Source organism: Lontra canadensis, unplaced genomic scaffold (assembly GCF_010015895.1).
Source record: "Lontra canadensis isolate GAN:19392208 unplaced genomic scaffold, GSC_riverotter_1.0 scaffold185, whole genome shotgun sequence".
In the NCBI taxonomy this organism is placed as follows: Eukaryota; Metazoa; Chordata; class Mammalia; order Carnivora; family Mustelidae; genus Lontra; species Lontra canadensis.
In genome coordinates, this window is record NW_022631179.1 from 514,020 (window position 1) to 540,256 (window position 26,237).

At 38.3% G+C, this 26,237-nt stretch overlaps 1 protein-coding gene across 1 annotated transcript in view; it reads right to left on the bottom strand.

The window, feature by feature from the left end:
* Positions 1 to 25,914, bottom strand: part of ARMC4 (armadillo repeat containing 4) — a 195,898-nt gene extending 169,984 nt beyond the window's left edge. The window contains exons 1-8 of the mRNA XM_032847139.1: positions 25,666 to 25,914; positions 19,568 to 19,725; positions 17,246 to 17,438; positions 16,075 to 16,181; positions 15,748 to 15,884; positions 13,312 to 13,428; positions 3,489 to 3,691; positions 1,905 to 2,003 (exon numbers count right to left, since the gene is read on the bottom strand). Of these exons, the coding sequence (XP_032703030.1) occupies positions 1,905 to 2,003; positions 3,489 to 3,691; positions 13,312 to 13,428; positions 15,748 to 15,884; positions 16,075 to 16,181; positions 17,246 to 17,438; positions 19,568 to 19,725; positions 25,666 to 25,889 (1,238 nt within the window). The 5' untranslated portion in view covers positions 25,890 to 25,914. The remainder of the gene's footprint in view (positions 1 to 1,904; positions 2,004 to 3,488; positions 3,692 to 13,311; positions 13,429 to 15,747; positions 15,885 to 16,074; positions 16,182 to 17,245; positions 17,439 to 19,567; positions 19,726 to 25,665) is intronic.
* Between the last annotated feature and the right edge of the window lie 323 nt (positions 25,915 to 26,237).

Genomic DNA, 26,237 nt, shown 5'->3' on the forward strand with positions numbered 1-26,237 from the left:
ATTTCTTTGAGCTAGGGACTCCACCTTAAGAAATACTTCTCTACCACATAATTATATCCCCTTAAGCAAGAAGAAACATGGAGAAGTTCTAATTTTTGTCAGAGTCATGGTTGTTGCTTGGATACACTACCCCTTTATCCTTATCTATCACTCTAGGCTTCTCTGACTCACTAAAATTTGGTTTAAAATTGAAACACTTATGGCCAAACATTTATTTCAGAAAAGATGAAGTAGATATACTTTTCCTTAATCCTCCCACTAAGTACATAAAAATCTTGGATATTGTATATAAAACAAACATGAGAGGGCTCTAACAGGTAGAAAGAAGAAGAAAGACTATATCGAGATCTGCGGACTGGAGGAGCAACACAATGGTGAGTTACTTGGATTTTCTTTTTGTCTCATGTATCCCAGATTGGGTACTAGAGAAGAGGGTGATGCAGAAACACCAGTGGGCACAGGAAAAAAATGACCTAAGAAAAGCCTGCTCTTTCTTCTCAGAGGACCAGAAAAAGAGCAACTTAATAAGACAGAAAACTTTTAGGCAACAAATGATCTATTCTAGTCAACACCACAGAAAACACTGTGGCCTAACCCCACTTCTGCAAGCAATGGCCAAGCAGAGAGCTTGGTGTTCTAACTTTGTCAGACTACAGCAAAGCTCTCTAATCCCCATGTTAGGTGGTATCAGAGGAGGACTAATGCTGAGTCAGGACTTTCACTAACCCCAACCCCCCCTGACAAATTAACAGGGTGTTCCTCCCTCTCACAGACAGGCTGGTATCCACAGAGCTTGAACTTCCATTACCACTCAGAAATAATGAGGAGCCCCTCACCCACCTCCCCAAGGGTCAATAAAGGCCTACTTGAAAACTTGTAATTCCTTGTCTAAGCTGAGGAGGCAGCACACACCTTATCCCACCCATGTGGTATCAGAGAAGGCCTGCTAAAACCTAAGATTTCAATAAGATCTAGAAGAACTAAGAGAATCATAGAATCTCAAAAATTGTTAAAAATTACCCATTCTCTTACCATGCTCCAAAATGGAATAGATTTAAAAAGACTTTCATGGAAGAGGGGGTTAGAGAGAATGGGGGGGAGAGAAAGAAAATCACAGGATGAAAATCAGAAAGAATGAACAGAAAAAAATATATATAATGACAAATTCAAGCCCTAACATAATAATGACATTGAAGGTAAATGACTTAAATACACCAATTGATAGAGTTTAGCTTAATAAACCAAAAAGAAAAAGAAAAGGGAACCAACCAAATGCTACCTACAGGGAACTCATTTCAAATATAATGATACAATATTATTAGTTTGTTAGAAAAGGAGAAAAAAAAAAAAAACGACCATGCAAGCAATCAAAGAAAGCAGAAGAGGCTATATAATATTGAACTAAGTCAACATCAATAAAAAGAAAAACGACAAGGGACATAGAGGGAAATTACATAATCATGGAGACATATCAATCCCAAACATGTACACACCAAACAACAGAGCTTCAAAATGCATGAAGCAAAAATAGAACTAAAAGGAGAAACAGAAAAATTGTCGTTATAGTTGGAGACTTCAGTACTACTCTCTCATTAATTTATGGAACAACTGGACTGAAAATAAGCTACGAGATAAAAGAAATCAACATCACCAAGCAATGTGATTTAATCCACACTTCTAGAACACTCCAACAGCACCAGGTTATATCCATAGCTCCCTGTCTTTCAAAGAATTCTTCACTAAGAGGTTATCTTGTAAGTGCATTTAAAGATTTTCAACATTATCATAACTAGTAGCTGTCGGTACAGGTGTCTGAGGACTCTGCTCTAATGGAAAGAACACTAGTCCTGTGCATGTCAACTAGGTCAGGCTTTAAAGAAGGGCTCATGTTAACAGACACTTACCGGACTAACTGTGCTCTTCCTGGGGAAACAAGTGGTCCAGACCTTTCAAGTCTTCCCCCGTGTCTTTCCTCTTGGCTCTCTCTCAGTACGTTTTTGTGACTGCAAATATATTAACTTTTTAAAATTAATTTATGTGGAGTAATAGGAAATTAAACATAGAAATGTATACAAAGATCCCACTGTTTTCATGCACCCCAGGGATGTGTTTTCCTAATACAGAAAACTACACGAGTTCCAGCCACATCTGACACCTGCGAGGCCCCTTCTGTCTTTCCAGCACAGCCATGTACTTTCTATAGTGGAGGAACATTTCACCCCCCATTTCTTTTATGAGGAACAGGCTGCTGTCTCTGTGCAGATCCGCCACTCTGAGCCTTCTACTCTCAGTGCTTCCTGCCCTGGGAGAGAGCTGCCTGGTCTCTTCCCGTCCCCACCCAACTCCGCGGCAGTGCCTGGATCTGGTCTGGATCTGCTGTTCCCAGGTTTAGCATGGGCCTTGGCACATAGCTGTTAGGTAAATTCATAATTGAATAATGTCAGCACCTGGGAAAGGGTATTTTAAAAATTCACCTCCCAGGTAACAGAGCAGCCCATTTATGTGTCATTTTCCCACTCCTTCAAATAGAGTCACAAAGATCAAACAGCTCAAAATTGATGAGAGTTAGAGGAGCGAGAGCGTCTCCTCTTTCCCCGGGACTTCTTCAAGCCTGCTCTCTGGGTTTGCTTGCAAAACGTGATCAGCCTACGGTTCTCAATCACTGCAGGTGAGGGTCCCCTGTGACCAGCTGGAAGGCGGTTCTTTCTTAACCCAATCAGGTGACTGCATGGAACATTAAAAATAGGCTGAAACTGGTAAGCCTCTCTGCTAATTTAAAAAAGTGCTCGAGGCACTTCGGACGGCTCTGGCCTTGATGACACACCGGGCGTTAATCTGTGCATTGGCGCTTATTTATAGAGGGCCTAAATGGACCTAGTCTTGTATCTGTCAGATATTCATCAAATCAGTGTCCACTTCACGTAGGCCTGTTAATTTTGGGAGGCTCTAGCTTTTCCATGGTATTTTCTTAAAAGTTCTGTTAAGAGACAAGACACTGTCTCTCTCAAGAAACAGTCATCAAATCAGTGTCCACTTCACGTAGGCCTGTTAATTTTGGGAGGCTCTAGCTTTTCCATGGTTATTTCTTAAAAGTTCTGTTAAGAGACAAGACACTGTCTCTCTCAAGACTTCCCTGATTAACTTCACATAATTTTAATCCTTCTAAATTCTCCTAGAACTTACTTAATCAGGTCCCTACTGCTGTGTTTACATGGCCTGTGAGATTTCTCCGTGTCTTTTATCATCTTTTTCACGTGACATTTGCCCTGACTGAGTGAATTGTGTTTTGGTGCCCACATGTGACCCTCTTCATGCCATGTCCTTCTACCTGGAATATGAAGAGAAGCGGGGAGGGATCGACCTGTATTTTAGAGGGAGATAGTATCTCCTCTGTACTCTATTGCTGTGACCTAAATCTAAGCTAAAAGTTAGGCAAACATGGTTACTGAGGATGTATCCGAAAACCCCTCGTGCAAATTTCTACATACTCTTTGAAATCAACAGTGGCCTTCCAGTTTAAACTTGGCTCTAATCTTTTGGTCATTTGACTCTTCCCAAAATTAATTTGGTTCTTCTCCAGCACACTCTTGCTTGAAGCAGGAAGAGCTTTCTGAAGGGTGGGTTCTTCTTCCTTTTTAGGTGCCTCCTTAAGCTCCTTTTCTTTTTTCCATTCTTCACTGAATCTAACATCCTTTATGTACAAAAAGCAAAAATAATTTTTACAGTGATATCGCTTCTGAATTATCTGGTGCTATCTGAAAATTAACACTGGTGATAACTTCAGAAAAGGAAGTCACTGACGCATCTAACTTGTGCTGCTTAGGACATACGCTGGGGAAGGGCCACCTTAGGATTCTGGTCTCTGTTGGAGCTAGTCCAACAGAAATGTGATGTTCCTAAGCTCACCTCCCCCTCCCCCTGCTACAGCACATAAGGGTACAATGGCAGGGCTGGACCTATTCCTGCTCACCACCACCAGAAAAATCTAAACTCAGTGTATTGATGGGGACACATCACGTACAAATTGCTGAAACCAAGGATAAAGAGAATATCTTGCCAGAGACAGAAGACACAGAGGCAGAAACAAAACAATTAAAAGAGACTTATCCAAAACAATGCAAGTCAAAAGAAAAGAGAATGAGACCTTTAAAGTATTAAAACAAAAGACCTGTCAACTCAAAATTCTAAAGAGACAAAAAAAAAAGCTTTCAAAAATAAAGACAAAATAAGACTTTCATTGATGAACAAAAGCAGAGAATTCACTGTCAGAAGGCCCGTGCTAGAGAAATGTCCATGAAGTTCTTCATTCAGAAGGAATATCATACCAGAAAGAGTATCATACCACATCTACACAGAGAAATGAATATTTGTAGAAATTCTTTGAGCTGTTTTTGATCATTCTAAAATACAATTGACTCTCTAATGCAAAAATAGTAAGGAGGACATGTGTTGTGATGAGCACTGGGTGTTATATGCAACTAATGAATCGCTGAATCAAAAACTAATGACGTGCTCTATGTTGGCTAATTGAACATATTAATTAAAAAAATCGTATCAATGTGTTGAGGAGTTAATACCATGCAAAAGTAAAATGCATGACAGTAATGCCAAGGGAAGGAAGAGGCATTGAAGGTGCACCGTGTAAGGTTCTTAAACTAGTCATGAAACGGTAAGATAGCATTTAAAGTTGGACAGGATAAATTAGAGGTATACATTAAATGCCCGAGAGCAGCAACCATGAAACTTTTAAGAAGTATAACTGACAAACAACATAAATAAAATAGAATCCTTTCTAAAAGCTCAATTAATACAAAAAGGGCAGAAAAAGAGGAAAAAAGAACAAAGAACAAATGGGACAAATAAGAAACAAGAAGACAGTAAATTTAAATTCAACTCTATCAGGGCACCTGGGTGGCTCAGTGGGTTAAAGCCTCTGCCTTCGGCTCAGGTCATGATCTTGGGGTCCTGGGATCTAGCCCCACATCGGGTTCTCTGCTTGCAGGGACCCTGCTTTCTCCTCTCTCTCTGCCTGCCTCTCTGCCTACTTGTGATCTTTGTCTGTCAAATAAATAAAATCTTTAAGAAAAAAAAATAATAAAATAAATTCAACTCTATCACTAATTACATTAAATAAAAATGATTTTAAAACTTTAGTTAAATCATCAGACTGGATGAAAAAGGAAAACCAAGTATTTGTGGTATTAAAAAACCCACTTTCCATGCAACCAACAAAGAATGCAGGAGTGACTACATTAAAAATCAAACAAAATGGACTTTAAGACAAATACTATCAGACCTAAAGAGGGAGATACATAACAACAGAGTCAACACAACTTTGTGTATTCACTAAACAACAGAACTTCAAAATACATAAAGCAAAAGTAAATCCACAATTATGAGATTTCAAAACTCCTTGCTCAGTAATCAATAAAATAAGTACATAAAAAATTAATAATATAGAATACCTTAGTAATACTATCAACCAAACTGGCAAAACAGTTATACAATGTATTACACAACAGCAGCAGAACTTACATTCTTCTCAAATGCACACAAAAAAAGAATCACCCAAAATGACCACATTCTGGGTATAAAACAAACATTCACAAAGCTAAAAGGATTAAAATCATACAAAAGATCTTCTCTTAATACAATGGAATTAAACTAGAAATCAGTAAAAGAAAGGTAACTGGAAAATCTTCAGCTATATTAATTTGCATGAAAACATATCAAAATCTGTGGGATGTAGTTTATGTAGTATTTATAAGGAAATTTACAGAATAAAACTTTATATAAGAAAAAATAAAGGTCTCAAGTCAACGGCTAATTAAGAGCTTAAAAATTAAGCAGTTAAATAAGAAGAGCAAATTAAACCTAAAAAAATCAGAAGGAAAAAATCATAAAGACCAGAAATAAAAAGGAAAACAGCCAAACATAAAGACAATCAATGAAACAAATAGCTGTTCTTTTAATAAAATTGATCACTTCGGGTGCTTGGGTGGCTCAGTTGTTAGGCTTCTGCCTTTGACTCAGGTCATGATCTCAGGGTCCTGGGATCAGCTCCCCATCAGGCTCCCTGCTCAGCAGGGAGCCTGTTTCTTTCTCTCCCACTCCCCCTGCTTGTGTTCCCTCTCTGTCTCTCTGCCTCTGTCAAATAAATAAATAAAATCTTTAAAAAAAGATCAATCACTTCTTTGCAGACTAATCAAAAATAAAGAGAGAAAACTCAAATGACCCATATTAGAAAGAGGGGTCATCACAAAAGATCTCCCAGACATTAAAGGATAATAATGGAATGTTTTTTGAGGCCAATAAATTAGATAAGTTAGATAAAATGTATGAATTCATCAAAACACACAAACTACCAAAGCTCAACAACAAAAAAAGGAAATCTGAATAGTTATATATCAAAGAAATCAAATTCTCAGTATAAAAATACTCCAACAAGGAAAGCTCCAGGTACAGATGGGTTCACTGGCAAATTCTATCAAACATTTAAGAAAAATAATACCCAATCTACACAAAGAATTCCAAAAAGAAGAAATATAAATGAATTATTTCCCAGTTCATTTTCTGAGGCCACATTGCCCAGATACCAAAACCAGACAAAGATATTAGAAGATAACTACTAACCCATATCCTTCATGATTATAGATGCAAATGTCCTCAGTAAAATATTACTAAATTTCATCCAGCAATATCAAGCAGGGTAAGCCATAATGATTAAGTGGGATATTATCCCAGTGTTGAATATTAGTTCAATACACAAAAATCAATGTAAATGCTCATCAACAGACAAAAGGATAATCATGTGATCATCTCAAGAGATGCAATAAAGTCATCACCTCCAAGTAGCAATGGGTTCATCTCCCATGGGTTAAGTGGAAAGTAGGCTTCATGGAAACTGAATTTCCACCCCTCTCCAATGGTAATGAGGCACCCTACACCACCAGAGTTGTCAATGGAAAATAAGTGAAGAACTCAGACTTCACAGAACCCCCAGACTCCGCCAGTGAAGTGCCTAAGAAGGCCTGTTAAAAGATTTAAATAAAAACCAGAATTTCACAACATACAGCCCCAAATGTCCAAGATAATAAAAGATCACTCATCCTACAAAGAACCAGGAAGATCACAACTTGAAGGAGAAAGGATGATCCACAGGATAAAGTTTATACCAAGATGAAATAGATGTTGGAAAAATCTGATAAGAATTTAAAGCAGCCATCATATTTTATATGCTTCAGTGAGCAATTACGAAGACTTGAAACAAAAAACTAGAAAGCCTCAACAATTAAACAGAAGATATGAAAAACAACCAAAAAGAAATTTTGAAATGTATAAGCTAAAATAAAACTCACTGGGATAGGCCTAACAATATGATGGAGAGGACAGAGGGGAAGAATCCATGAGCTCCCATGAAATTATCCAGTATGAATAAAAAGGGGGAAATTCATTGGAAAAAAAAATGAACAGAGCCTCAAGATCTGTGAGACTATAACAAAAGTTATTCCAGAGTAACAGGAAGAGAGGAGGGAGAGAGTCAGACGAAAAATGTATTCTAACAAGATTTGAAATTTTCTTAAACTTGGAAAAAGACATAAATCTCAGATGCAAGAAGCTGAGGAAATCCTAAACCAACAAACTCAAAGAAATCCATGCCAAGACGCATGATGATAAAAGAAGAAAAATTACAACAGCAGAAAAGAACAATGGAAAAGAATAAAAGTGTGGCTAAATACTTACACTCTGCTCTTGAGTTTTCTAGGTTTGATGGTTGAAGCAAAACAATGTCTCTTACAGTTATTAATGTATATAGAAGAAATAAAGACAATTACAAGTAAGAGAGGGTAAGAAGATTCAAAAGAAGATACGATTTCCTTTTCTTGGTATTAAAATTGTATTTATTTTTTCAGTCTCATCAGTGTAATAGTATTAGAGCTTTTGCAATGAGTTTATGTTGAAAGAGAAATGACAAATTCTCATGTAGTATATTTGCAAAGGAAGAGTATGTTGACAGTTTTTCTTTTTGTGACACATCAGGAGTAGCAAGGGATTGAGTCATATGCAATTACTGTTTGAAAGAGACATGGTTTCTATGCTTCACTCAAAATGGTATAATGTCAAACAGCAGATTATAATTAATTATGCATGCATGATATGGTACAATACCCACAGTAAACACAGGCACAAAAATCTATCCAAGACACTATGGATAAATTAAAGTAGAATTCTAAAAAATGTTCAAGTAATCCACTGAATGCAGGGGAAAAACAAAAACAAAAACTAAATGGAACAGAAACCAAAGTAAACTAGCAAGTGTAAACCCTAACATATCAATAATTAAACGTAAATGATCTAAATACACCAGTAGATACATAAATAGAGTTTTGCAAATTTATTTTATTTTTAAGATTTTATTTATTTATTTGACAGACAGAGATCACAAATAGGCAGAGAGGCAGGCAGAGAGAGAGGAGGAAGGAGGAAGCAGTCTTTCTGCTGAGCAGAGAGCCCGATGCCGGACTCGATCCCAGGACCCTGAGACCATGACCTGAGCTGAAGGCAGAGGCTTAACCCACTGAGCCACCCAGGTGCCCCACAAATTTATTTTAAAAACAACTGAACTGAATGCAATCTACCAGAAACTTACTTCAAGTATAACAATATAGGTAGCTTGAAAGTAATAGGAGGAGAAAGATATAACATGCAAATAGTAGTTAAAAGCAAGGAGGGGGGCATTTTTTTCAACAAATGGCATTGGAACAACTAGATATTAATATGCAAAAGAAAAGAACTTTGGTCCATGCCTTATGTCATGTACAAAAAATAAATTTAAAAAAGCCTAAATGTAAAACCTAACATTTGAAAATGTCTAGAAAAAGAAATTGGAGAAAACCTTTGTGACTCTGAGTTTGGCAAAGCTTTATCAGGTACAATGTTATAAAGAAAAAATTAGTAAGTTGGACTTCATCAAAATTAAGGACACTTGCTTTTTGTAAGACATGGGTTAGAGAACGAAATGACAAGCCACAAATTGGAAGAAAATACTTACAAGTCATATATCTGACAGAATACGTAAGCCAAGAGTATATATAAAGATCTTCCACAACTATCAAACAACCTAATAAAAAACTGGGCAAAAAATTGTAATAGACACATTATCACATATAAGAGTGGCAAAATAAACATATGAAAGAATGCATTCGAGAAATGCAAATTAAAACCCAGTGGAATACCAGTACACACATCTATTAGAATGTCTAAAATCAGAGGATTGACCATACCAATTATTGACAAATATGCAGAAGACCTGGAATTCTCATACATTGCCATTATGTATGTAAAATAATACAACTGCTTTGGAAAACAGTTTATGAATTGCTTAAGAAGTTAAAGATACAGCTACCCTATGACCTTGCTGTTTTACTCCTAGCTTTTACCCAACAGAAAGGAAAACTTAGGATAGGTAGAGAAAAACACCCAAAAACAAAATGTTGAAAATATGAGAGCTTAAATTTTAAAGGTACATAAAATGTTTTGAAGATAAAGTAAAAGAATATTTACAAAATGTGGGCAACAGAAAAGAAAATCAGAGAATGAGTCTCAGAGGCCCAACATTCAATTAGTAAGACTCAGAAAGGAGCAAAGAGAACAGAAAGGAAAGAATGATTAAAAATGTGATTCCAAAAAAGTATTTTTCTAGTTCTGAAGGACATATGTCATCATTAATGAAAAACAAACAAAACCAGCACCAACCATATCATCATGAAAATTACAGAACATCCGGAATAAGAGAAGATCCTAAAGGCTTTTAGATGAGAAAAATCAAAACAGGCCACGTAGGAAAAAAATGCCTTTAAAATTCTAAGTAAAAATTATTTTTGAGCTATCATTATAGAAACAATAACTGAGAGAGAAAAATAAAAATATTTCACATGTTAACCTTCAATTTTTTCCCTGTTATGTGCTTCCTTCACTCAGGAAGCTCCACCAAAAATTATGGGGTGCACCAACAACAGGAAAACCAAATGGAAGGGAACCTCCTCAAAATAATAAAGGCCATATATGAAAAGCCCACAGATAACATCACATTTCGTGGCAAAAGCCTGAAAGATTTTTCCCCTAATATCAGGAATAAGACAAGGAGCTAGCTTTCACTGCTTCTATTCAACAAAGGCCTAAAAGGTCTAGCCATAGTAATAAGGCAAGAAAAATTCTAAAAACATCCAAATTGAAAAAGAAGAAGTAAAACTATCTCTGTTTGCAGCTGACATGATCTTATACATAGAAAGAACTAAAGACTGGGGTACATGGGTGGCTCAGTCAAGTGTCTGACCCTTGATCTCAGTTATAAGTTCAAGCCCTGGGTTGGGATCCACGTGGAGTCCACGTTAAAAAAAAAATATTTTTTTAAAGATCATATTTATTTATTTGAGAGAGTGAGAGAGAGAGAGAGTGAGCACATGAGAGGGAGGGGTGAAGCAGAATCTGCACTGAGCAGAGAGCCCAATGTGGGACTTGATCCCAGGACTCTGAGATCACGACCTGAGCCAAAGGCAGATGCTTAACCAACTGAGCCAGCCAGGAGCCCCAAAAAAGAAAAACAGTAAAGAAAAAGAAAGACCTAAAGATTAAAAAAAAAAAAAAAAAAAAAGAGTTAATCAATGAATTTGGTAAACTTGAAGCTTTGACTTTGAATTTCACTTTCAAAAGAGCCAGATCTGATTTAAACACTCAAAAATCATTTCTCTTTCTCCACACTAGCTGTGAACAATTAGAACAGAAATTAAGGAAACAATTCTATTTATAATAGCATCAAAAAGAATAAAATGTTTAGAAATAAATTTAACCAAGGAGGCAAAAGATTTGACACAAAACTATAAAATACTGCTGAAAAAAATTAAAGGAGACAAAAACAAATGGAAAGACACTCCATGTTCATGAATTGGAAAAATTAATATTAAGATGATAATGCTATACAAAGCATTCTACAAATTCAACATAATCTCTATCAAAATCCCAATGCTGTTTTGTGCAGAAATGGTAAAACCAAACCTAAGATTTATATAGGAAGTAAAGGGAGCCCAAATAGCTAAAACAGTCTTGAAAAACACCAACAAAGTCTGAGGACTTATACTTCTCAATTTCAAAACTACCACAAAGATATAGTAGTCAAAATAGTATGGGACTTTGTATAAGGATAGACAAGATAGAAGAGAATTGAGAGTCCAAATATAATCCCCTACATCTATGGTAAATTGATTTGCAACAAGGATGCCAAGACCATTCAATGGGGGAAAGAACAATCTCTTCAACAAATGGTCCTAGGAAAACTGAATATCTATAAGCAAATGAATGAAACTCTATCCTTACTATACTCATATCATCTAAAAAACTTAACTCAGAATAAATCAAAGACCTAAATTTAAGGGCTCTTTGTCCCTAAATTTAAGAGTGAAAACCATGAAATTTAAAAAAAAAAAAAACAAAAACAGGGACAAATCTTCATGACCTTGGATTTGACAATAGTTTCCTAAGTACTGTACCAGAAATTCAGGCAACAAAAATATTTTCATTGGACTTTATCAAACTTAAAAATGTTTGTGGATCAAAGGACACTATCAAGATGAGTGAAAAGACAACCCACAGAATGGGAGAAAATATTTGCAAATACTCTGATAAGGGATTGATATCCACAATATATAAAGAATTCCTACAACTCAACAATGAAAAGACAACCCATTTTTTTAAATGGGCAAAGGACTTGAATAGGCATTTCTTAAAAAAAAAAATGCTAAATAAGCACATGAAAATATGCTTAACATCACTAATCATTAAGGAAACGCAAATCAAAAATACAATAGGATACCACACTTCATACTTACTAAGAGGTCTATAATAAACACACAAACACACACACAGATAATAACAAGTATTGGTGAGAATGTGGAGAAACTGGAATCCTTGTACAGGAATATAAAATAGTTCAGTCTAGGTAGAAACAATTTGGCAATTCCTCTAAGAGTTAAACACAGAATTATCATATGACCCAGAAATTCCACCTCTAGGTATATATCCTCCAAAACTGAAACAGGGACTCAGATACTTGTATGCCAATATTTATAGCATTTTTCACTGTAATCAAAAAGTGGAAACAAAGCAAGTGTCCATCAGTAAATGAATAGATAAACAAAATGTAGTCATATCCCCAAGGAATGAAGTTCTGACACATTCTACATAGATAGACCTTGAAAAGATTATGCTAAATTAAATAAACAAAACACCAAAGGACAAATATTGTATGATTCCACTCTTTGAGATACATAGAAAAGGCAAATTTATAAAGACGGAAAGTAGACTAGAGGTTCCTAGGAGCTGGGGAAGGAGGAAGTTACTGCTTAATCAGAACAGAGTTTTAGTTTGAGACGATGAAAAAAATTTGGAAATAGACAGTAGTATTAGTTGCACATTATGAACGTAATTAATGGCACTTGGTGATATACAAAGTGGTCAAAATGGCAAATTTTGTTTTGTATAGGTATTTTATGACAACAACAAAGAAAAACTGGAGTCCAGGAAATAGGTGATCAAACATCAGGAAATTTCAAAAAAAAAAAAAAGTCCCAGCAAAATGACAAAGAGAAGTTTAAGGACAAGAGCAGCAGCAGTATAGTAAGAAAATAGAATGCTCTGGAAGTGGCAGCGTCAGAAGGAAAGCAATGGACAGGATAAGTTATCTGATGGGGGGTTTGTGGAACTGACACGTCTTGAGAATCAGCCTGGAGTTTAAGTGTATCACATTAGTATTTCTTGCATATTGTTTCTTACCCACATCACCTTCAATCAAAATTTTATTTCATAACTATATTAGCTGATTTCTTCATCCAACACTATTTCAAAAACCATGAAAGATACAAAGGAAGCCCAGTTCTTATGCATATGCAGTTGACACACTTACTGAGACAATCCAATTAGGTAGTAATCATGGAATGCCCAGAAAGGGTCAAAAATAATCAAAACATATAGGCTTCGTTAATAGGGCTGACTTCTTTGTTCTCAGTGTTATTAATTCAAAAGGGAAGATGAAAAGTGCTACTTAGGAAGCAATCTGAAATATTTTACACCTATTACCTAAAGAGAATCAGAAACTTTCTGGAAGTACTCCACTTAAAATACTTCTTATTTTGTAAACTACGGTGAAAAACACTCTAAAAATTAGAAGCAGAGGCCAAAAAAAGGCAGAATTACTCTCAACAGAAAGTTTAGTCAAGTAACACTATGCTATGAAATTTCAAAAGTTTATAAACTTACCTGTTTCGACATATTTTCCAAGAATTTTGCTGATTTTTCTTTTAAAAATGTGACAAGGTCTTTATAAATTTCACTTTTTCTTTCATAATTAATTCCCCCCTCATCATCTGTTTTGCCCTTTGGGAGAAAAATGTTGGTGCTATCATTAGTTATTTACTGAACCTGATCAATACATCACGACCCAAGCCCACATACTGTTTTCTTCTATCAATGATCCATGTGGTAGTCTTTATACATCAAAAATACAGGCAAAACCCTTCCCTCTTAAAATTATCCATCTGTCTGTCCATCCATCCAACCATCCATCCCTCCATCCAGCATGCCTTTACTGAGTACCTCCTATATGCGTGTAAGGCACTTGGCTAGTTGGCAAAGAATTGAGAGCTTTCTTCCCTCTGTACCCTCCTCATGCAAAAAAAGCATTATGACTTCAAGAACCGCTGATGAAGTCATAAAAGGCCCCAAGGTTAGAATGCCACCACAGAAAAGCCTCTGTTTGTCACACTCTGCTCTTGTTCTGTATATAATGCTGTTGCTGTAGGCGTATTTTCTAGACTTAGAGCCTCCATGTAACCATCTGTCCCTCCACCCTTTGTGTCTGTACCTCTTTCTTTTCATCTCTTTCCTTTCCTCATTTTCATTTGCTTGCCTACCCTAACAGGAAAGATTTGGTTCTGCCTTAATCAAATGCATATATAAAAAACTGTAGTCTGTTATCTATATACATAACCACATATATACAAAACATCATACATACCCATGTAACTCTCACATGTTACACATTTTGTTGTAATAACTGAATAGTTTCATGTTCCTTTCATTTTTGAAAATAAGAGGAACACTTAGGGATTTCTGAAACAAAGTTATACGTATGTCAATAGACTTCGATAGAAACAAAGTCTCCTTGCCCCACTCTAGAAAGTCAAAGTCTCTGATTTTCTAAACTGAAATTTCACTTTCTTAGAGTATCAAAACAAACCAGAAGCAAAATCTGATTGAGGTTGTCTCTCTTCTCTGTGCAGACATAAGGCACAGTGTCGTTCTGAGAAGAAAAGCACAAGGCATGTCACAAGAGATGCCTGCTGGTCATCAAGAAAGTGGCACCAGCATTTTGATGACAAACCAAACCACGAGGTAGCCATGCTCCAAACAGTCCCCTGTGATAAAGGGACCCCATTCAGGATTTGGGTTCTCCCTGCAGATGTTGCCTATGCGGCCCCAAATTACACTGAAGACACCAAGGGCAGGGTGTGGCCAAGGAGAAAGCCGAGCTCCTAGTTAAGTTCAGTGAGCAAATATGAGGCTCAAAATTAAAATTTTTAATGTAGAAGGTTCAGAAGGCTCTCGCTCTGCTTAGTGATGCTCAGGGCTGGGAATCTGTCACGCTGTGTTCCTCCTTTGCCAGCTTAGGTCAGCAGGAAGTAAAAGGGAGACTGAAAACCTGGAGGAGGGAGAAAGGGACATGCTGCCTCCTTCTTGCCTACTGTTCCTGTTAGCCTCAACCCAGCAGCAGCTCTTCGCCCCGGCAGTGGCAGCTGCTTCCAGTAGCAACAGCTGGCTCAAGTTCCCAGGGTTTTTTCCCTACACTCCCAGAACCTGCCTCATTAAGGTTCCTCAGAAATACCACTATAAGCTGACCAGGGCTCCATCTTCAAAGGTCTGGGTCTCAGCTCTGCCAGTTCTGCAAAGATCGTCCTGTGAGCCCCTGAGGTAGCAGTGCTAATTGGGCATTGCTCTCCTCAGAGGTCTGGGTGCCAGGTTCATGGAGACCTGCAGAGCTCCAAGGGGACCAGCAAAGCCTGGAAGTGACTGTTCCTCACAGATATGGGTTCCAGTTTATGGGGGAGGGGAGGCCATCTCCCAAGAGACTATCACTGATGTAAGCAGGGTCCATGGCTCAGAGGTCTAAGTCCCAGCTCTGCAAGGTCCATCTTCTGAGATCCTAAGGTTCCAGCACGGCCCAGTGACACCACCTCACTAGATATCTGGGTCCCAGCTTCATGGGGCACTTCCGCAAAACTCCCACATTTTAAGGCTTCCCCTTCCCTTTGTCCCTCCAGTCTTAGGGTAAAAGCTATGGTTATTGCTCCTGTGTTACCTCGGGCTTCCTTTTCTTTCCCCTAATACTCATATAACTAATCAGTGAACTGACTGTTAAGGAGGTTTTCATTTTATAAAGTGGCGTGGGTCCCTCTGAAAGGCATTTCTTAGAAGACTGATTTAATGACCTACAATGGAGAACACTGGCGCTAATTCTGAAACTATTTTGGATTTGCTCAGCAAACACATGGCAAAGGGATCTGCGTCAATCCCACAGAACAGTATCGCATTTTCTGTGGCCGTCGGGATTCAGTCCTGGAGACGGGCCTGCGTTTAACAGAGACGGAGCTCGGAGCTAAGCACCAAAGTCAACACAGTTCTTAAAAAATTACTTACACCATTTAAAAATACTCCTTCGGCACTACAAGTAATGCAGAGAGTGTCAACATCATGTGGTTTCACCACCACATAACAAATTTCCCCGTGAATCTGTCTCCAAGGTGGGGCTCGGCATCCATTCAAAAATTCATAATCTGAAACCAATCATCGATGAGTTAAAAGGAGCTCCAAACATAAAATACGTTGACTTTAAAAAAATAAATATGATTATAGTCATATATTTCATTTTTTCAAATATTCAACCCTAATATAGCTAGTGAAGCTACATTTGGAAGTGATCGTTACTGTACATAACACACAACAAATTATGAGAATAATATGAACCTGAGGTGTAGTCGATAGATTCCAAGACGGTTTGTTCTCCTTTCCCTGAGAGATGTTTCAGCCGTTCTATATCATTCTTAACACTTGCTGGGTTTAAACATATTTCTCTGAAATGAACGGTAAGAAATTCATTTCAATACTCCACAAGAGAATCCCCAGAAAACAGATGAAAATATTCCATTTTTGGGAGGAGGTGTATTATTTTTTATAATTAAAACTGTAGGGCGCCTGGGTGGCTCAGTGGGTTAAGCCGCTGTCTTCGGCTCAGGTCATGATCTCAGGGTCCTGGGATCAAGTCCCGTATTGGGCTCTCTGCTCGGCAGGGAGCCTGCTTCCCCCCCCCTCTCTCTCTCTCTCTGCCTGCCTCTCTGTCTACTTGTGATCTCTCTCGGTCAAATAAATAAAATCTTTAAAAAAAAAACAAAAAACTGTAGTCAAATTATACAACAACTAAAAGATTGCAGTTAGCTTTAAGCAGTGTTATAATCTTACAACACTGTCAAAACATCAAGAGATCAGTGATTCATATTTAACACAACATTAAATATACTCATTTAAATAGTCACCTGATTTCTTAGTGGGAATACTAGGGGAAAAAAACCTAGAAAAATGAACAAGTTTTAAAATTTACAAACTCTACGTGATATTTGCATTACTATTTAATCATTCATCTGGTAGTCTGAGCAGACTGAAAATACCAAGGCCATTTCATGTCCTCAAAATCAGGTAAACGCCCACAGAAAGCTTTAGCAATGCTAACTGCAGATGTTTAAGTTTTAGAATTAGAAATATCCATGCAATAAACTAAAATCTTATTCCAATAAAATGTAATGTTAAGGGGCACCTGGGTGGCTCAGTTGGTGAAGTGTTCGACTTGAATTTGGCTCAAATCATGATCTCAGGGTCCTGAGATCCCGCCCTGCGTCAGGCTCCGAGCTTAGCGAAGAGTTCGTGTAAATTCTCTATCTTCTTCTCCCTCATCCCCCGCCCCCCGCATGCACACGAGCACACTCTCTCTCTCTCTCAAAGAAATCTTAAGAGAGATTAATGTTAAATCAGTCGCAATAACTTCCATACTTTATTTTTTGTGTGTTTAAAAAAAAAAAAAACCAAGTCTGAAAGCATAATTTGTAACTAGTTGTTAGAGGTTTCTTTTCTCTAAAAGACTCACAGTGAAATATGTTTCAGAGAATGATTCAGTAGGTGCAGATCCAGGTGCTTGAGCAGCACGCCAATCTTCATTTTAATCTCACTTTCGGGATCTCCATCTTTGGTGATTTTATCAAGAATATTCACTACGGATGTGTCATCTTTCATTGCATTATAATCCAAACCCAGGATTTTTGTTATGGGATCTCTGTTAGCTGATCAAACAAGTAAATAAATAAAAATGACCCTCTTTGTCTTCTGTTGCAAGAAACATAAAGACTACAACATCCTTGGAAGCCCACCCAAATGTGCATCTTTCATTAAGCTTTTCTCTGATGGGCCCAATTTGAACTCAACTCTACTTTTCAGATTCTGCTGTATTTAGGAGTTTTCTTGTAGTCCTGGAGAGGCCCCGCCTTTTACTGCAGTACCAACTATCATCTAACGAGACAGAGAATAAGACATCCTTTTTTTTAGTTGACTATGGAGCATTGTCCAGCATGGGCATTCAATTAACATATTCAGGATTGATCTGAAGATAGAGAAATACTAGTCTTAGGAGAATCATCAGTAGAACTGTGTGTGCGAGTGTACACACGTGTGTGTGTGCACGCGGACCAGTGCTCAGTGTTCACAAATGCTTTCTTTCCAAAACTGCGTGTTTCTTTCAGTCTACAGATCTACTGCCAGTCTTTCCCACCTGTTCAAACTGCTTTTATTTTCAGTGCCTTTTGATGTTCGAGTAGGAAAAACAAGTCTGGCCAGTACTTACACACATACCAAAGTTACACTGAAAGACTTCAATCCTAAATCATGATCGAGACTGACATAGGTGTGAAAGTCCACCCTAGAGAGGCTGAAAACAGAATTTGGTAAAAGCCAAAGAACCATGACGTTGCAAGTGAGGAAGAAGGGGGCAAAGCCTTATTTGGGAAGGGGGAATTTAGGTAAGATGAAGTATATGTGCGGGAGGGAGAAAGGGCCTATGGGACTAGTCCAGAAAACTCGATCTGACTGATATGAAGAGAAGAGCAGTAGCCCTGCAACAGGAAGTGGACTGTGGCACCAGGAAATAGCAGAAAAGACATAGGGTCTCTTAAAAAAGCCCACAGGAGGGGAGGGGCGGGAAAATGAGATCTAGGAATCACCCACTTCCTGAGCATCTCAACTTACCCTTATGGCAGTCATTTCCTAAAGACTCATGAAAAAGGAAATAGAATTATTTGCGGGAAAGACAGAAACCTGACCTCCAAATTACCATGTACCATGGAATTTAGACCCAAAACTGAGAGCTGGGCCTATAACTCTTAAAGGACAAAACACAGCAGAGGATAAACCTTTAGCCAAACCAGATCTATAACAGCCAGTCTATATATTAAGTTCATATTTAAAATTGAATCTGATGCTATTAACAATCCCTTTGAATTCAGCTTTACTCTTAAGATTTCATTCCTCCTCAGCAGAGTAGCTATGATGTACAGATAGCCTAATAAAGAAGAGTAGGCAAGAGATAAGAAAAGGGTGCTGTCCTAAGGTTCACATCTTAATTTTTTTTTTTTTTTAAAGGATCATCTTGCCGTGTCACAGCAGTAGACACAGTGAAGAACGATGGGAGGTGGGACCCAGGCACCTCATGTTTGGGACCTTCTAGTCACACGATTCCGAAGAAGCAAAACATGCAGATGACATCATTATCTACTGTTAAGTATTTCTACTCATAAGAAAAATTGACAGTACCATTACCGCAATTGATCAATTCCTTTTTGCATGTTAGAGGCTTAGACAATAATGAAATCTACATCCTTAGTTAAGAGGAAAAACATTTCCCATTGAATGAAAGAAACTATTCACAAAAGCCTATGCAGCCCACAGTGGAACAGGACTGAGACCAACGGAAAGTGAGATTATTCTGCGCTATCTCTGCTACATTCACTGGAGAGGAAACACAGCACCATCCCTCCAAGCAGAGCTGAGAGTGGAGGGGGGTTTCCGGGGATGCCCTTACTAATCTGTCTTCTTTCCCATGTGGACCTCGAAGGCTACAGGCCGCCGGTCCTTCACAGAAGCTAGGAAGCCTCTCTTTAAACCACATGTTAAAATGAGAGAAATCTAGAAGCTTGCTAGTGGCAAAGTATTAGCCCTTTTTGTTTTAAAGTGGAAACTGGATATAAGCAGGACATTCAGCTAAGAAAAATGAATGACATGTTTATGAAGTCGAACATAGGACTTTTAACCGTTTAGGTCACGGAACTTTTTCTAAGAGGCTGTAACAAATGACTCCCCCCCCAAGATTGTGTTTCTAAAAGAAATCAAATCAAATCACAGACGGGAGCGTAGATATCACCTTCGATACAGGCCTGTGCTTCCTTCAGTTTTGTATCTTTTGCTGTAAGCAAGAAGCGGGACAGCTGCCCGAAGCTCCTGATCTTAATGTGGGGCACAGAGAGGAACAGCAAGGGCTGCCCATCTTTATCGACTTCTTCTGATTTGACTGTTGTTTCACTAGGAAAATAAATTCAAAAAATACATGCATACATATATACATACATACACAAATTAATAAATAAATATGTATTGAAAGCTTAAGATTACCCAGATGCTAGTGAAGTTAAATGCAAGACATATCGACAGATTATTCCCAGGTCTCATTAAAAAACACAAAATATAAATATTTCTGGTGAGAAACCCATCTCTTTTCCTACCTTGGCCACACTTAGACCCTTAAGTTCTCAGCCTTACTGGCGACCACAGAGAGCCACACAAGATATCCAGGAAGGAAAACTTCAGCAAGTTTCTGGAATACTTACATGAACTCAATCACAGTTTTAGTTTTTTGTTTTACTAACAATGTGTTGGAGATCTTGTAAAAAAAAAAAAAATCGCTGGTTCTACAGGACCATTCATGTTTGGGGATTTCTAATGTTATATTATTTATAAAATTTACACCGCAGTAATTAGTGGTTAGGAATTTTCTTGGCTACTCTGTGTCTATGAACAAAAAGCTATTAAAAAAAAAAGAGGAAACAAACTAGATTCCCTCTGTGGACTGCTTTTCCCACTCTAAACCCCCTAATTTGGTTGACTTTAGGATAATAAGCAGTTTTTCTAAAACTGATCAGAAGTTACTGAGTCCCCTAGATTTGTGTTTCTGTCCATTTTAATTATTTTTTAGGTCGGCATTTAAAAGGTATTAAGATGTTTTTATGGCAGTCATATTTTTGTAGGTTTCTACCACTTGCAACATTAACTAAACTGCCTAAGTTTTTATTATATATGGATATCCCTGGCAAAACTGTTCTCATCTTAAGACCTGATATAACATATTTCACAGTGTAATGCAGATAAGCAGATGTGGAATTTTGCCAGTTCATCAGAAACAGTAAGCCTGAGAGCACTATTTCACTAGAAAGGGAACAAGAGCATAGAGAATGTGGGAGGCGGAATGGTGGCTCCCCAAAGATGTCCATGTCCTAAACCCCGAAACCCATAAATGTGTTGCCTCACGTGGCAAAAGGGAATATGAAAATGGGTTAAGTTAAGGAGCTTGAGGTAGGAAGATTCTGAAATATGCAGGAGAGTCAAGTCAGAAGAGCCGACGTGACATGAAAGCAGAGGTCAGAGTAACACAGACCCAGGAGCCTGGGAGCGCAGGTAGCCAGAAGCTAGAAAAGGCAAGTATGGATATTCCTCCAGCCCCCAGAAGGAACGCAGCCCCGTGGACACCTTGATTTTAACCCTATAGATTCGTTTTAGTCTTTCACCTCCAGAACCATGAGCGATTAAATCTGCATTTTAAGCCACTGAGTGTGTGATAATTTGTTACAGCAGCAATAGGAGGCTGAGACAGGGACTTTTACCTGTCTTTGCCCACTGCTGTATGCGCAGTAACTTACATAGTAACTGCACACAGAAGGAGCTCAATAAATAGAAGAGGAATAAATGAATAAAAGATTTCTAGACTGACCAGTGCTGTGTGTTGGATACAGAATGTGTGTTTTCTCTAAAATGAAGCTTTTGGAAAAATGTCTAGAGGATCGAGGCGATTTCTTAAAGGTTTGTACCGGGCTGGCCATGCATGCTAAGTGGATGATGACAAGACTAAGTTATAAGCTGACTAAATGCCAACAATATCAAGCCACTGAACTCGAGAAGGTGAAACTCCTGGTGAGAAATGGGAGAAGTCAAGGGTGCAGGACACATATTTCATTGCTCCCACTGCTTGAAACCTGTAACTCGCAGAGCACTAGGAACTGAACGCCAGCTATAGGGAGGATATGGAAGAGCAGGTTTGTTTCTGGGCTCACAGTTTCTAATGCCTGAAGAAAGCGCTCTGGAAAGAAAAATACAGTACCCACCTCGTGAGGTCAAGATGAATGTGCTGTAAATGAAATCCACTGACCTGATCAAAAGACTTTTAAACTGGAATTGGGGAAGGCAGCTGAAAATACTATAGCTTATACTATAAAGTGAGAGAGGAGGAGAATGTCTCATTTATTTTATCCCCAGTGCCTACTTTAGTGTCCAGAATACAGTAATTACTCAATAAATGAGTCTAAATAGTAACAAGGGAAATGAGGCTATAGTTGAGAAACTAGTTAGTAATTCTCAGGAATGAAAAACAAAGAGCTCAGCTAACTAAAGTTATGGCCATTAATCTTAATAGCATGACATAGAAGTATCACCAAAATATGGGGCATCCGGGTGGCTCAGTTGGTTGTGTCTGACTCTTGGTTTTGGCTGAGGGCATGGTCTCAGGGTCATAAGACTGAGGCCCTGTGGGGCTCCACACTAATTGCAGTCTGCCTGTCCCTCTCCCTCTCCTTTCTCCCCTGTTTGCTCATTCTCTTTCTCTCTCAAATAAATACATAAAATCTTTAAAAAAAGAAGTTTTACCAAGACATAATAATTATAGTCTCATAAGATAATACAATTTTAAGATCGGAGATCATGTAACTGAGCCTTCATGACATTGATAAGAGAACTAGAACAAAAAGGCAAAAAGATCAAACAATGCCCATTACCAAGGAGTATGGGAAATAAGAATTAAAATAGATGCCTGTGGAAATTTACAGAAGAAAAAAGAAAGAAAACTAGAAACCGGAAAGGTACAAATTGAGAGGGACGTGGGCAGGACGAGGGCCACTGCTCAGGGCCTGACTTCTCATCCACCCAGAAGTCCTACCAGAAGGGAACTTTATCCCAACTCTGACAATCACTGAGACAGCAGAGAGACATTTGCTGTGGTATTTCAGACAACTGAAATACCACAATATTAAAGCCGACATATGATTCAAAAATCATAGTTCTCCCAAAGAAGGAGAGAAGAAAACAGGTAATAACATTTTCACTGACTGATTCTGAACACTTATCCAGTTTCTAAATTTCCCAAGGTCCAGTCTAATGAGTCAAAGCAACTCAGCTCTGTGTGCCACCAACAGATGGTGTCAATCATTGGAGGGTGTCATTTGTCCTTAGCTTAGAGGGGACTTGGGCTTCATTCTGAGGTATCTTAGAAAGATCAGTAATCTCATCCTGTCTGATCAGAACAAAAGCAATTGAAAATGGTAATACAAGGAGACCTAAGATTTCCATTAAAATGAAAGTGGAGCTATTTTCCCCAAAACACTGAATATGGAGAGACAATGACAAGTGTTATTACATGACGAAGAGCTGTACATTGGAAATGATTTTAAAGGAAAAGAATGCGTCATCTAATGTGTGGAAAGTGACGTGCCTATCTACTCAACAATGACCCTCACAAAAGAAGATGGGCAATGAAATATAAAACATTTTCAGTGCCGGATGAGCAGATCGGTTTCGACGTCAGATGCCTGTTAGACTAATTCAGGAGAAGGCTGAGCACACTTTCACTGACTGTTACATCTGGAGATACACAACATCAAATGAGAAATCAGGCCATATGTGTAAATACAAAAGAGATCAACAGAAGGGCGTAGCTTGCTTCTTTCTAGAGAATTTCCAAGCAGATATAACCAACTTGTTTTAGAACAAGAAACTGAGAGAATATATATTCCCAAGAAGAAGAATTGGCCTAACTATTCTAAATACCCAAGAACTTTCTAGGTTTGGGAGAAACATATCCAGGGACTCCAAGCTCAAAGCTTTTATGATGACTAAGTTATCTGTATCTACGTGGACTTATAGACCTGAATCCTATTTGAAAGGATAGCAGTTTCCCTGCTTTAAATAAGTGAATATAAAGTGTTCTAAGGGCCAGCAGAAGAGTGCATGTGGGCAAAGAATGAGGCAGCTGGGGCTCTTTTAATAATACATTCTTGGGGGATTGGGAGAGGGGAGATGGGGTTATGGACATTGGGGAGGGTATGTGCTATGGTGAGTGCTGTGAAGTGTGTAAACCTGGTGATTCACAGACCTGTACCCCTGGGGCTAATAATACACTATATGTTTATTAAAAAATTAAAAATAATAATAATCATACATTCTTCCAGCCATTGAAGGCATCTCTGGTCTATATCGCTTGTTATATCGCTAGACATAGCATACCAAGTAGCTATGGGTTGCTAACAGTTCTTTGATTTGGGGAGTAGAGCAAGGAGAATGGTCAAGACTTGGATGTGTAAACATTTGGTATTTTCTACTAGTACCAAAATCTCAACTGTATCCTTTGCCTTCTTCGGGACAATCAGTACCTACCTGTTTTCATCAAGCCACAAAGGGATGGTTTCCTTCAAATACAAGTGTTACTGTAAGATCCTTCTTTTCCCTTCTAACATCAAAGATATCAACCATAAAGGTCAGAAACAAGAGCAATGGATAGAAAATGGATATATAGGCACAAGGAAAAGTTGCCCTGCCAATTTGACAGAAGAAAGATAATCAAGGGGCAGTTGGTTCAAAACACACATAGCACCAAAATGTGGAGACATCCTGCTTAATAGGGACCACTGTGTGTGAAGACTGGATACAGAATTATAAGAATGGAAATAGAGCAAAAAAGAAATCAGACAAAGACAAAGAAAGAGAAATAGTGATATAACTGAGGTGTGTGTAACAGCCCACCGAAGTAGGTCACAGATGTGGTCATATATGTACTTGCAACACAAAATAAGGACAGAGGCAAGATACGATGACACTCATGATATTCTTCTGACATCTGCTTTAAATCCATCTTTGTGCTAAGTAGTTCCTATGTTTTTGAACTACATGGTTTTGCAGATGAGTTCATCTTTCAAAGATCAGGAAAAATGATGTGTGACACTAGACTGAAGTAGGAAAAATGAATAATGGCAAGCACTTTGGGAGGAAGTGACCTAGATATAAAATACAATTAAAAAAAAAAAAGACTCCAGGAAATTCAGAGAGAAGGTAATCATGAGGGCAGAACCAAAGCACTCCTGAAATGCAATTCAAGAATGGTTTTCCAGTTCTAAGAATGAAATTCAGAGTTTATTCTCACAAATAACGCTAAAGGGAAAAAACGGAAAAGGCATTTCTAGGGAGCCGAGGCTGGTTAGTGACCTGTCTTGGATAAGGTCAGGCTTTAAAAGCTCACATGCAGGGCACCTGGATGGCTCAGTGGATTAAAACTTCTGCCTTTGGCTGGGGACATGATTCCAGGGTCCTGGGATCAAGACCCACATTGAGCTCTCTGCTCATCAGGGAGCCTGCTTCCTCCTCTCTCTCTGCCTGCCTCTCTGCCTACTTGTGATCTGTATTTGTCAAATAAATAAAATCTTTTTAAAAAATAAATAAAAGCTCACATGCAAAACCAGGGAGGAACACGGTGACAGAGAAGAGGCTCCTAGTGTCTGAAAGTGGAAAATAAACTGAAGTTGACCAGAAAAACAGAAATGATTTGCATATGCAAATTAATCTTTTATAATTATAATTACATTTACATAAATACATCTATATTTTACCTATGTTCTTTGCGAGAGCTAAGTTGACAGCCCCCTGTTTGAAGTGGAGGTAGGATCTTTTTTAAAATCTCAGAGTTGGAAGGTTCTCATTTGAGGACAATGCTACTTTTCAAAAATTTGTCGTAGTGAGCAAAATTTACCACTCTCTCTCCACCACCCCAGGAATTAGTAGATTTAAATACCAGAGGGGATTTTGCCTCTCTCAGAGATCACAAAACCAATGGCTACTTGCACCTGGAGGGTGGAAAGGGTGAGCAGAAAGCCCAAACATAAAGCAACAGCAAATGCTGGGAGTGTGGTGGCCTGGGGAATGCATCCCATATCAAAAGAAATTCAGATCAAAATTTAAAAATTAGATGAATACTGTGTTGGCCAAACAAAATAACCTCAGATTCACCTGAGTGCCTCTCGTCTGCCATCCCTGGGTCAGAATATTTCTGAGATTCACAGATGTTAAATAACTTGCCCAAAACTTACAAACCCATTAACAGAAATATGTACGATGACGATACTAGTTGCCAGAAGCGATTCACTGGCTTACCTGACAATATAACCCGATTCAAACGCCGAGGGGTCCAAGTTTGTTTTCCATTCAAGTGGTTCTGCAAAAACATATTTTGCCTCTTGGGGATGTTTGTAGATAAAACTCTCCACGAATATCATAATTTCTTTCAGTATCGCCTCATTGAGAGGAGTGATTTCCAAGGTTCTGGTCCCGTAACCCGCAGCAGTCCACTGCGCCGATTTCCTCAGAGCCACGCCCATGGGATCCGTCAAGGCTCCGATCTGGGCTTAGTACACACACTGCAGGGGAGTGGAAAGAGAAACAGAGGATCGCAAGCCCCTTTTCCCCAGAACGGTTTTCATTTTCAAGCCTTTAAGCCATCCAACCCACATTCTGCTTATTAAGTAGTGGCTGATTTTTTAATCTTCGAATTGCTCTTTAATGCAATAAAATAGTTCATTTTTACTGAACCAGATCTAAGGAAAAGTGATGGGCGGGGCACTTGGGTTTTCCAATATGTGTCTGCCCTGAAGTGAGTAACTTTCTCATTTCCCTGGGCCTAAGAGGGGAAATCCAAGTCACTGAGCAGCAAACAGAACTAGGAAACT